Raw genomic sequence first — 13,172 nt, 5'->3', positions numbered from 1 at the left:
ATGGTGCTTATACACTGTAATCAAGTCACCTCTCAATTTTCTTTTGATAAGCTAAACAGATTGAGCTGTTAAAGTCTCTCAAGAGAAGACATTTTCTCCAGCCCTTGAAGCATTTTTGTGGCTCTTTTTAAAATCTGAATACCAGAACTGAATACAGTATTCCAGTATCAATCTCACCAATACCACATACAGCGGTAAAACCACCTCTCTATTCCTACTTGCTACTTTCCTGATATACAGTAAAAGCTGTGTTATCCGGCACTTTATCAACCATAGAGCTCTATAAACTGGCATTTCTAATCTTCATTGAAAGTCTGGTTTATAGTCCATTTGGCACGGGGCCGTCAGGCTTCCTACCTGGCTCTGTGTGGCTCCGCGGAAGCGGCGACATGTCCCTGCTGCTCCTAGGCAGAGGAACGGCCACAGGGGCTCTGTGCGCTGCCCCTGCCCTGCCCCAAACACGGGCTCCGCAGCTCCCATTGGCCAGGAACCACAGCCAATGGGAGCTGCGGGAGCGGTGCCTGTGGGCGGAGGCAGCGTGCAGAGCCGCTTAGCCGCACCTCTCCCTAGGAGCAGCAGGGACATGTCGCCGCTTCCAGGGAGCCGCCCGAGGTGAGCGCCGCCCGGATAGGCACCCCCCACCCCCTCCTGCGCCCAACCCCCAGCCCCTTCCCGCATCCAAACTCCCTCCCAGAGCCTGTGCCCCGCCCCCACCCCGTGCCCCAGCCCTGAGCCCCCTCCTGCACCCAAACTCCCTTCCGCTTAGTTAACTAGAATTTTTGACTTACTGGCACTCCCCGTACACCCAACATGCCGGATAACAAAGCTTTTACTGTACATACAAGGATTGCATTTGTCCTTTTTCCCACAGCATGACACTGGGAACTCATGTTGAGTTGCTTGTCAACTATGACCTCTAAATCCTTCTCAGAGACACTGCTTTCCAGGATACAGTCCCCTAATCTATAGCTATGGCCAGCATTCCAGCATTCCTGCATTTGACTGCAATAACATACATTTTGTTTGAATGGGCCCATCCTACTCAGATCACTCTGTACGACTTCTAGGGTGGCCAGACAACAAGTGTGAAAAATCGGGAAGCGGGTGGGGGTAATAGGAGCCTATATAAGAAAAAGACCCAAAAATCGGGACTGTCCCTATAAAATTGGGACATCTGGTCACCCTAACGACTTCTCTGTCATTTTTTAAACACACCACCAATCTTTATGTCATCTGCAAATTTTATCAGCAATGATTTTATATTAACTTCCAGATCACTGTTGAAAACTGTTGAATAGCACCAGGATTAATACCAATCTCTGTAAAACCGAAATAGAAACATTCACATTCCATGATGATCGTCCATCATTTTTCTGAGATCTGTCAGTTAGCCAGTTCTTAATCCATTTAATATGTGTGCCTCACTGACACTGTATAGTGCTATTTTTTTAAATCAGAAAAGTCTCACAAAAGTCTAAGTCTATTACATCTATGTAGTTACATTTATCAACCAAACTTGCGATCTCATCAAAGAATGAAATCAAATTTTTTTGACAAGACCTATTTTCAATAAAACTACGTTGATAGGCATTAATTATGTTCCCATCCTTTATTAATTGAATCCCATAAAAGCTTTTTCATTATTTTGCCCAGAATTGATGTCAGGCTAACCAGCCTATAGTTACCACGGTTAACAATTGCTTTAAATAGTTTGCATCAAATAATTAGCAAATCATGATACACGCTGCCAATTCATGTTTGCACAGTGACATTTGCCATTGCTACCAAAGGTCAGGGTTTTTTCAAATTTTAAATCAGTCACAATATATTTGTGTTGGTTTGCAACCCCGATCTTAGCCAGGAAGCACAAAAAAAAAATTATTATTATTATTATTTTTATAAAATATACTTATTTTTTAGAACTGGGAGAAATCTTCAGACAAAACTATTCTTTGCCAAAATATGCTGATTTGGGTCAATAGAAACATTGATAACAATTCACCAAATGGTTTCCATTGACAAAACAAACAACAAAATCCAAAAAAATCAAAATGTTTTGTTTTGGCCTTTTAAAAATGAAACATTTTGATTTTTTAATTCAGTACTTCATGTTTTGAGTTTTACTTCAATTTTATTTAAGAATTAATTTTAAAAGGTTTTATTTAATCTGGAAGACATTTTTAAAAAACAACAACACTTTTTTGGTTTGCTGAACATTTTTTTGTCATGGATCGACCTGAAATGAAATTTTGATTCAATTTTTTGGTATGGCCAGCAAACAAAAAAAAAAAAAAATTAAGTTATTCCCACAGCTCTATTTAAATAAAATTAATTTGTATTAATTTTTTTCATTAACTTTCTTAAAAACTGAATTTCTATCCTGAATTTCAATGCAACTGAGCATCTGTATCTCCCATTGACCACATCATTGACCACAGGAAATATGGGGATTTGACATCTTAATTTGGACTGTCATCTGAAGTGGAAAACAATCATGCTCTCCAAATGCTATCACATTCAAGACACCATCACGTCTGAATATTTAATAGATATAATACCCTTAAAATCTTTTTTTCTCCTCTTTAGCTGATAACTGACTCTATAACGCATTTTGCTATTCTGTGGAGTAAGACGATTGTGTGCAAATCAGAAGGATTTAGTACTGGAAAGGCCACCTATGGATTAGACAATTCCCTGTCACAAGGGTATGTTTTTACTGCAGAGTTAATCTAGCTGATCAACACCCAGATTAGCCTAGTCTGAGTGTGAGCAGCTACATTGCATGACCCTATCCAAGTTACTGCATTCTCACTGGTGCTGCACTCCCCTGTGTGTCACCAGGGCTTCTGGGGTTATATTCCATAGTTCTTTATGCTGCAGTAAGCTGAGTTGGTCTATGATTCTTTCTCAGTGAATCATGGGAGAATTTGTCCATCCTTCTGGTCATTTGGGGTTGGGGGAGGAGGAATTGTGGGAAGGCATTGGAGGACTATCAGCGCTTGAGTGATTTAGGACTGTGTCCTCACTGCAAAGTGAGCCTGAAAGTGGAACCTAGTCTCTAACTTGCACCCCCAGCCAGATCAGCTGAAAGCACCATTGAATTTGGGTGAGGTTTTACTGTGTGGACGTGAGGGGAGTTAGGTGTAGTACCCAACTAAAAGCTGGAGCTAACTCTATGAAGACTTACACCATGGAGGGTGCAGGACCAAGGCTGCTCCCTCAATCACAGGCCAGAAGGTTAAGAGGGCAAAAGAGGAGAGTGCAACTGTTTCCTATTACTATTTGGTGATCTGTTTGGCCAACAGTACTGAATGGGACTAGTAGTCCACAGAATGCACTTTGCTCTTCTCCTTCAGAGCAGGGCCGGATTAACTCTCCTGTGGGCCCGGGGCTATTAGATTTTGTGGGGCCCCTGTATACAAATCTTTTTCCTAATTTAAAACAAAATGATCACAATTATGGCATCGAAGCTATTAACGTTATACTAAACTTGCCTTTTAATTAACAAAGCTGTTCTGTGGTTACATTTCAGTCCTTACCTTAGAACAGCTGTTATACTAGTTTATTTCTGGGAGGGAGTTTGGGTGCAGGAGGGGGCTCCAGGCTGGGGCAGAATGTTGGGGTGCAGGAGAGGGTGAGGGGTGCGGGCTGTGGATGAGTTTGGGTGCAGGAGGGGATTCTTACCTGGGGTAGGGGGTTGCGGTGCAGGAGGGGGTGTGAGGTGCATGCTCCAGCTGGGAGGCGCTTACTACAGGTGGCTCCTGGCCGGTGGCGCAGCAGGGCTCAGGCAGGCTGCCTGCCTGCCGTGGCCCCACGCCGCTCCTGGAAGCGGTCGGCTGCTGGCACATCTCTGCGTGCCCCTGGGGGGAGGGGGACAGTGCGTCTCCGTGCGCTGCCTGCACCCGCAAGCGCCGCCCCCGGAGCTCCCATTGGCTGGTTCCCAGCGATTGGGAGCTGAGGGGACGGTGCTGGGGCAGTGTGCGGAGCCGCCTCCCGCCCGCCAGGGGCTGCAGAGACGTGCCAGCAGCCATCCACTTCCAGGAGTGGCGTGGGGCCATGGCAGGCAGGTAGCCTGCCTGAGCCGTGCTGCGCCGCTGGACTTTTAACGGCCCGTAGATTGCGATAGACTGGTAGAGGCTCCAGGATTGACCAGTTGTTCGCAATCGACGGGTTGGTGACCACTGAACTGTATATAATTATGGATTTATTTTTGCGGGTCCCCCCTTAGCCTGAGGCCCTGGGCTGCAGCCCCTAAAGCCCCTGCGTTAATCCGGCCCTGCTCCAGAGGGTCACCGTGGCAAGGGAGCTCTGAGAGAGGGAAAAGGGAGCAGGGCAGAATAAAGCAAGAAGGGAGAATCCTGTGGGACAGATGCAGAAGACACTCAGCATGTTTAAACTCTAACTACCACCATTCATCTGGCTTAAATAACTAAACAAACAAACACAAAAATCCCCAGGAGGTCTTCCTTGATCAGCAACAGAGAGGAAAACATTCAGATATTATTTACAGTAATTTGTTTCATAACAGGAAAAAAACCAGAAGTGAATTCTTACCTCTTTCTCTATTTTGAGCAGCTTCTTTACAGCCACCTCTTTGTCCTGTGATATCCATCGGGCTCGATAAACACTCCCAAAACTCCCTCCGCCACAGCTTTCAAAGAACTGCAAGTCATCAAATTTAATTTGCACAAATGAAGCACTGAGAGACGACATCTCATAATGACAAAATATACCACAACAAAATCTGTAAGGAGAAAAGGTCTAATTAATACATCTGTTCCACAGAATTATTACACTCCTAATCATGCTTTAGATATCATAAAGCAAGAACCGATTGCCATAAACAAGTTACAGCAAAAACCACTGAACAGATCAAAGGGAAAATAAAGTTAAGAAACTCACATGCCAATAGCCTATGCAAACATTTTATAGAGTTTGTACAGACTCTGAGGAGCAGCTGTTTGTAGAGAAATGGTTAGAAATTTTCCTTGGATTTAGTGACGTTTCCTGAACACACTGGAGTAGCACTGCAAAAGACTAGTGCGTCAACAGGTCCCCTAATATGAAGCACACTGACAAACGGGAAATGCACTTTCAACTGGAGCTTGCATAGGAGTTCTGGAATCTGGAGCATGCAATCTCTCCATGTTGTGTGATCACTTCACACAAAATATACATAGCCTAAGCAACTGAACGTTCTGGCAAGAGTGCAACTGTAAGCCTGAGGCCCATGTACTCTCCGTACACTGAGAAAGGTAGAAGTACTTGTCACAAAGACGTGGAAAAAGATGGCCAAAATAAAAATCTCTTCCCAAAGTAACTCAGTTATGCTTGCATGTTATAACAAAGCATAAGTGGAAAATAATTTCTCAGTTATAATATGTGAAATCCTGTGCATACTGCCAAGAATGGATTTTACAGTTTTAAGAGATCATACCATATTTGTTGTCAGAGGAACAGACTGTCCTTCCAGTAGATCATAAAGTGATAAATCCTATGGCTGTAGCAGATTTTTTAAAATGTTATCACCTAAGTGAGTGGCTGATCACTCACAGCCATCACATTTGTGGATTGATTTTGAATCTCTTTTTATAGAGGTGTAAGCTAAGAAGGTTTTGATCCTCAGTGGCGCTGCCGAGCATGTGGGATCCTGCAGTTCTTGCAAGGTTTCAATAAGATGATTTGTCAGAGGCTTGTTTCCACACAAACTTGCACCAGTTTAATTAAACAGGTTTAGATAAACCAGGGCAAATCCCTCTGTGGAAAATTGTATTTCAGTTTAAGAGTGGTTTATTTTGGTTTAGGTTAAACCAGTTCTTAATTGATTATGTGTCTTTTGATTATTGATTATCTTAAACTAAACCAAAATAAGCGTGTCCAGGCAGCCTCTGCACCAATTAAAATTGCACTGGTTTAACTCATGGTGTAACTCTGTGTTTAGACAAGTCCTTATGTTTTCTATAGTACTCATCAACATAGCATCTAAGCACTGTCTGGGGCCTGGACTATCTTCTAGGTTACATATCTGAATGGTGCCTAGCGCAAAGGAGCCCAGATCACTGATTGGGGTTCCTAGGCTCTACTGTAATACTAAAAATGATAATGGTTTTCCCCCCAAGATTTCAATACAACTGTGCTATGGATTTTAGATTACAGCTGACTAGAAATCCAGTTTCAGTCACTATTTGGTTACTGCAGGTCTCCAGATGTGAAGCAACAACTGGTTCTTTAAACATTGCCTAGGACTACCTGCAGTGTCCTCTAAGTTTTCTTGCTTACTTTTAAACATCTTTACTATCCGCTGACAAAGTCCTATAAGGCTAAAAACACTGACTATTTAGTCCATGATGCAAGATACAACATAATACTTTTATTGAAGGCATTTTTTTCAAGAGGCAAATTTGGGATACAGAATTTAGAGACAAACAGTTTGTCTCCCAGACCATCTGTGAGGGAATATGGGTTCTTTTTCTTACCAAATCCTCTGAGCTAAAGTGCACTGTTGTTGGTGTGTTGTGAGCTGGGATGAATCTTATTTATGTGGCAACCTTTTTTGGTTGCTTCCCTAAGCAGGTCTAGTGTTGACTGTTGTTATTGCATTTACTTTGGTGTTTATTAATCTTATGTGGTTCAAATCCTTTGAAAGTGTGCTGTATTTGAGAACAGAGATTGGTCAACCTTCCCAACTAGGGTGACCAGATGTCCTGATTTTATAGGGACAGTCCCGATATTTGGGGCTTTTTTTTATATGGGCTCCTATTACCCCCCCACCTCGTCCCGATTTTTCACACTTGCTATCTGGTCACCCTATTCCCAACATTCCAGCCTGTTTTGGATAAACTCAATTTTATCTTCCTGCTTCTTTGCCATTAGCCCCTTATTTTCTTGTGTCCAGGAACAGCCCATTTGTGCTCTTCACTTCAATAGTTTTCACAGCTAATTATTATTGTTTATGCAGTACTACAGGTGTACATGGTGCTTTACAGACAAATGAAAAGACAAGCTTCCTACCCTGAGGATTTATATCATAAAGCCACAATCCTGCAAACACTGATGCACCTACATAACTTCACTCATGTGAGTAATCTCACTATAGACAATGGAATTATTAATTGCTGTAAAGTTACTTGCATGCATAAATGTATACAGGATTGAACCATAAATTAGACAGAGAATCATAAACAGGTGATGACAAATGGTTGAGCTGGAGATGACAGAAGGAACAGAAACAAAGGGAGAGGGAAAATGCTTTTGGGGAAACAGGTAAATTATTTCCTGTATTTACCATTTGCATTAAATAGTTGTCAGAGCTACCTAATTATTTTAAATTATTGTAGAACCTACAGATCCCATACCCCATACACACAGAATAAATGACTCACCTGGCTTCTCAAAGATTTACTAGCACAGAGCAAGATCTTATGCTATTAAGATTTTGTTACTTAGACAATATATACCGCTCAACGTTTACTAGTACACTAGAAAGGATAAATAAAACTGAATTACAGTTGTCACATAAGTGAACAATGTACATTTTGTGATGTTGTTTTTTTTTCTTTGTTCACTCACTCACTCACTAATTTCCAAAATCCACAGTGGGTCTTTCCCATCAATGAGAATTACTAAAAGTTATTTTATGTCTCCCTAACTTTACTCCTTTCCAATGCAAACAGTTTATCTACTACTGTCTACAAGCCTAGAGACATCTGAGTCACTGGCATACTATATCATTAATATATTTTAAAGATGACACACTGGTTCATACTGCATTCTTCAAAATATATTTTCCAATGAGCTCATGGGAGATTTATACAGGTAACTACTATTAATACAGGTATCTGTAATTAATGCCAACATGAGTTGTGCACAGTCGCCCTCTTCTGGATGAGAGAATAGACCTATTTGAATGTTATTTCATATCTACAGTATAGCTACAAAACAGCTAATTCTCAACTGAAAAGATTAATCCCTTTGTTTTGTGGGAGAAAACAATTGTTTGGGTATATCTGTTACTACTATATGAGCATTACACATGCCGTTATTAATTAACTTGTCATCGTGTTTTAAGAGATACTTTACAATTGTGTGCCAAATCTGGGTTTATACAGTGGATCAACAGAAAATTCTTATAGTTCATTAGGCCCCAGACTGAGTTTTTATACTTCTACTCCAAAACAAGTGTTTCACTCTTCTACTCTCGAGCACTGCGTTTTCAGATCTTTTCAGACAAGAGCATCTTTCATTGTAACAGTTTTCTGTTTTGCTTCTTTCAAAAAGAACCACCACAATAGCCTGAAACTTTGTACTCCCTACAGTTCTATCATTTTTAGAGCTTCTAGCTGTTATTGTACTATAGCAGTGGGGGAAACTATGTTAATTGGCTTTGTTGTCTATGAAGCGAAGCTGTGGCAGCTCAGTAATACTGTGAATGGTAAGTATTTGAAGCAATGGTTCAGTCATTCTCTCTCTCAGGTATTTCCAAAGTAGCTATCACCTTATGAAAATAAAGAGTTTTCCTTTCTTGAACTTCAATTTTGATTTCTATCAGTTAACATGAGCTGGAAGTAATACAACCCAAGAACTGGAGCCATCTTCTCCTTTGAAAGATTTTTTCCCTCTCCTTACAATAATTTCTGCAGCGATCTTAGAAATTGTTGACTTTTCCATCAAAGAGAAGAGGATCTAAGAAACATTCAGTTGTATTTTAGATTTCTATTTTAATTCAGTGACTAGCAGTCTGTTATTGTATGTCGCTTTGTCTCCAAATTGTTCGGCAACAGCATGCTCAGCTCAATACAGTAATAAATTCTCAGCATGCTCAACACCATCTGATAGCTAGCCATTAATGTCCACATTTAACTATGGGCCTCATTCACTTCTAAGTGGGAATAACCAACCTACACAAGAGAAAGCTCTGTTTTGAAACTCAGAATTTCCTCCAAATTCTTCCATTGGGAACGGAGGCACGAAGGGTGGTTTGCTCTCTCTCATCTTCCCTTAACACACAGATCTTGCAGGATCCACAGAAGACAAAAGACACCTGCCAGATACTCTCTGCCTTCACTCTGTCATCAAGCCTCACTAGCTCCTACAAAGAGAAGTTTCTTGGGGCTTTCCCTGGATCTTCTCTAATGAATGAGGGAGCCCTGCAGCACTGAATGGGAAACAGTGCAAATTAATCCTGCCTCAGGTTGTGCTGTGTTTCATTGTTAGAGTATGGAACCTGATGAAGCCCACCCACTTCACCTGTCCTCTCCAACTCTGCAAAAGAGCTTGCATGTGTTGGATGGGGAAATACTACAGAGGAAGAACTCCCCTCTTCAGTATGTGCACAGGGAAGCACAGAGCCCTAATATTTTATCAGTTACTACTCATATTATAGATCGAGTTGCCACTGATGGTTTACATGTAAGAGAGACACACAAAAAAGGAACAGGATTAGGACAACTTGCACAATATATCTGGGTCCCAATATACCTGTGTTAGATTTGTGTGCGTTTATAAAACAGAGTACTGAATCTGTCCTGTTGCACACATCCCTGAAGCTATTTTAATATTCAATTGTTTGGATTACTTCTAGCGATCCCATTACAAATTATCATAGGGAACTACTAAATTATTCACTCCCCTTACCGCACTTTCTGATTTTGTAACATGGTCGAAGTAGTTTTCAGTGCTTTTTTGGGGTCGCACACTGCCAACATATTGCCAATAAAGTAAGACTACATTTGTACTAGCTTAAAATACACAGTAGCATGTGCCAAGTTTCCTTATTTGGCAAAACAGTTCCTTGGCTTTCAAGATCTTTGGCCATCCATTTTTAGACCATCCTCAAGCTTTTGTATTCGGATACCGTCTCTAGTCCTAGAAGAGGTCAAATATATTCCATTCAATAGCAAAATTTAAAAATTAAAATAAAAACATAAAAAGGAGTTGTCCATTGCTTTGTCTGACTGGAAAAGGGGCAAAGAATCACTGTGGTAATCTGTTAACCGGGGCATTACATAAAGAAATAAATAATGCAGGAGAAACTTTTTGTATATAAAACAGAGCCATCATCACCCCATTGTTTATGATAAAAATTAAAGGATAAGATGTAAATTCCATGCAATGTTCCAAAATAAATATTTTGCTAATCTTCCTCTAATTCTTACAATAAATTAAGACAAAATCAACACTGCAACATTTCCCAACCTACCAAACTTCCTAAATCAGTTTAATAATGCACTACAGTAGCGAAGATTTAAAACTAGGTTCTGCACACCTTCATCACATGATTAATTATAGTTCTGCAATCTCGTCTGTCTGAAAACTAAGGAATTATAAAACTTCTGTAACTTATTTCTAATTTTGTCTGAATAGCTGAAGTTTATATATCTGTTAGTTTTAGAGAATGATCGCACAATTTAGTGCTTAGTTTAAATGATTCAGAACAATTCTATTTTAGATCTATATAGCATTGCATGTTAAAGACTCTGCATGTTTCATTTTAAATAGAAAATATACACTCAGAGATACTAAGTCACTTGCACCATTTTAGTTACAACTTTAAACTATTATTTCCTAACAATGTAGTCACCAATGTACACAACATGGTTAAGGAGTTTACAATACAAGGTTTTGATTCTGCAATCAGATCCGTGGAGCGATGGGCCTCCACACAGGCACCAGCATATCTGATTCCAGGATCAACATCTACATATTTTGTCAGAGTCTTGATTTGTTTAGCTTCATTAGTCTCAAGAAGCCTGATCCTACTCCCACTAAATTCATCCATGCAGGACTGGGCCCTAAAGATGTTTCCAAATCACCACCCCACCGAGCTACATCTGTCCCAGTTAATCCAGTATTTTCAAATTAGTTCTGCTTTCTGAATTAAAAAATTAAATATCCATTGCATAATGATGGTTAACCACGGAACCTCTAAGAGAATCATGCTGGATGGAGGGTTTATGGAAGAAATATAAAAATAAAGTCATAGTTGAGGCAAGAAATAGTATAGATGTAGAAATAGCACAACACAGAAAAAAAAATGACAGAAAGAATATATTGCTTTGCTGTGAAGGGGGGGCAGGAATGTTAAGTTCAAGTGTTCGAACTGAGGGAGTGCAAAATCGGAAAAGGCAGCATGTGTTCAGTGTATTTAGTATGTGTAAATAAAATGAATTCACTTGAAATCTGATTTAAAAAGAGAAGAAAAAAGAGGATTTTCTCTTTGTTAAATGTTAACTGTCCAAGTCCTGCATATAATCAAAAATAAATGTTATTATCTTTAAAGCCAAATTTCTTATTCTGAATTGTTTGTTATATCACTGTATGCTAGCATACTCTCTCTGTCACTAACAAAACATGAATATGACCGAACACTAATAATGTAAGCCATTACACTTTAATTCAGTTCTGGGGAATTACGTATGTGCCCTTACCAAAAGCAAAACCGAATGCAAGGTTTCTGTTTTTCAAAGAAATTGGCCTCCTCTGGATGCTGGCCCAGGACTGGGCTCCAAGGAGGAAAAGGTCAGGTCACATACAGGCATACTAAAATATCTGCAAGGACTTTCAAAGTTGCTATGGCTTGGAGGGGGGACATGTCAGAACAAGAAGAGGGAACAGCAAATAGCATCCTTGTGCTGAACTCTGATTTCAGTTGAACCACTTTATATCCAGACGTCAGTGGAGTTGCACAGATTTACACGATGCAACTGAGATCAGAACCAGGACCAGCGGCCAGAGCGGGAAGCAATCATACGAAAGTTATCTGTGTGTGACTGAAAGGCCAGGCTTGCTGAGGAAGCGTAGCTCTTGCCTCCCTCGCTCTGACTGCCAATGCTGAAAGTTACAGGGGAGCAGGCCTGGAGTTTTGTTCGTTCCTGGCATGGGGCTGGGATAGAGCCACAAACCCCCCCAGGGCAGCGCCCTCCCGCCCCCGGGACCTCCCCAGGGGAAAGGTGGGCTCGGGACAGAGCCGCGACCCCAGGGGCAGAACTGAAGCAGCTTGACCCCAGCCCTCTGCTGGCGCAGTGGAGCCGCAGCTCGTCACCGTGCGGGGCAGGGAGCTGGCTCCTGCCGGGCGGGGCGTCTGTGCCCGGAGGCCCGCCGAGCGCCCCGTGTCCCACGCGGACCCTTGGGAGCTGCCGCGGCCAGGGGCTCCCCGCCGCCAGCGAGCGCACGGCTCCGGCCCCCTGCCGGGAGCAGCCCGCAGCGCGCTCCTCTCCCTACCTTCCCCCCGGGAGCTCGGGCAGCCGGTGCCCGTGCGCAGCCAACCGCGAACCACTCGCCCGGGCGCTTGCGGGGAGGCTGGAACCGGCGTGACCGCGTCTGCTGCCTGGGTGTCTCCCACGCTTCCGGTTCGCGTCCAGGAGTCAGCCCCACACCCCGCCTCCGTGTAGCCGGCCGGTTACGGCACCACCCCGCGCGCTGCCCCAGCGGACAGGGGCCCGCGCTGCCCGGGCACCACGCCTGTCACACAGCCCCACCAGCGAAACCCATCCCCACAAGCCCAGCCCTGAAATGAGAGACACTGAACTGTGGGGCAGAGACAAAATGGGGGCGAGAGAGAATCCTCCACATGCAGAATACGGCCAAGTAACAGGACAGGGAAGTTTCAAAGCTGACAGGTCTTTAGCTGTCCCAGACTTGAGTCTTGTTTTCGAAGTGACTGTTTTCCCGGAGTTAAATAGAGCTGAGGAAAATAAGGAACCCACACTCTGGCAAGTAACCTGTACAAGTATATTAAGGCGGGCCCAGGAAGAAGTTGAGAAGCAATGTGTTGAAAAGGCAAAAATTAACAGTGACTTTTGTTTAAAGTCCATCAGAAGCAGGAAGCCTGCCAAACAGGCAGTGTGGACAACAAAGGTGCTAAAGTGGTACTCGGTCTTCACTGAAAGGCTGTACTAGGGCAGATATCCACATCAGAGCTGTACTTTTGGGGTCACAAATGGGAAGTATTGTCCAAAGTTGATGTGTCAATAGAAGAGGTTTTAGAACAAATTGATAAGCCAACCAAAATAAGACACCAGGGCCAGATGGTATTCACACACAAGTTCTGAAGGAACTCAAATATGAAATTGCAGAACTACTAACTGTAGTATGTAACCTAGCACTGAAATCAGCCTCTGTACTAGATCACTGAAACGTAGCTAATGTAACGCTGTTTTTTTTAAAAAGGACTC

At 42.4% G+C, this 13,172-nt stretch overlaps 1 protein-coding gene across 4 annotated transcripts in view; it reads right to left on the bottom strand.

Annotated features, from left to right (window-relative positions):
• MAP3K20 (mitogen-activated protein kinase kinase kinase 20) overlaps window positions 1-12,397 on the bottom strand; it is a 134,367-nt gene extending 121,970 nt beyond the window's left edge. For 2 of the 4 annotated variants that reach the window (XM_024211385.2, XM_024211541.2), the window contains exons 1-2: window positions 12,220-12,397; window positions 4,555-4,744 (exon numbers count right to left, since the gene is read on the bottom strand). In XM_024211385.2, the coding sequence (XP_024067153.1) occupies window positions 4,555-4,713 (159 nt within the window). In that variant the 5' untranslated portion in view covers window positions 4,714-4,744; window positions 12,220-12,397. Of the gene's footprint in view, window positions 1-4,554; window positions 4,745-4,902; window positions 5,004-12,219 lie in introns of those variants that run through there. The other 2 variants (XM_024211620.2, XM_024211457.1) reach the window with 2 other exon arrangements.
• Window positions 12,398-13,172: the final 775 nt, after the last annotated feature.

This window comes from Terrapene carolina, unplaced genomic scaffold (genome assembly GCF_002925995.2).
Source record: "Terrapene carolina triunguis isolate 2854851 unplaced genomic scaffold, T_m_triunguis-2.0 Scaffold62, whole genome shotgun sequence".
Classification (NCBI taxonomy): Eukaryota; Metazoa; Chordata; order Testudines; family Emydidae; genus Terrapene; species Terrapene triunguis.
The sequence above is the reverse complement of the archived record's forward strand: the minus strand, read 5'-3'. Positions and strand labels throughout refer to the sequence as shown.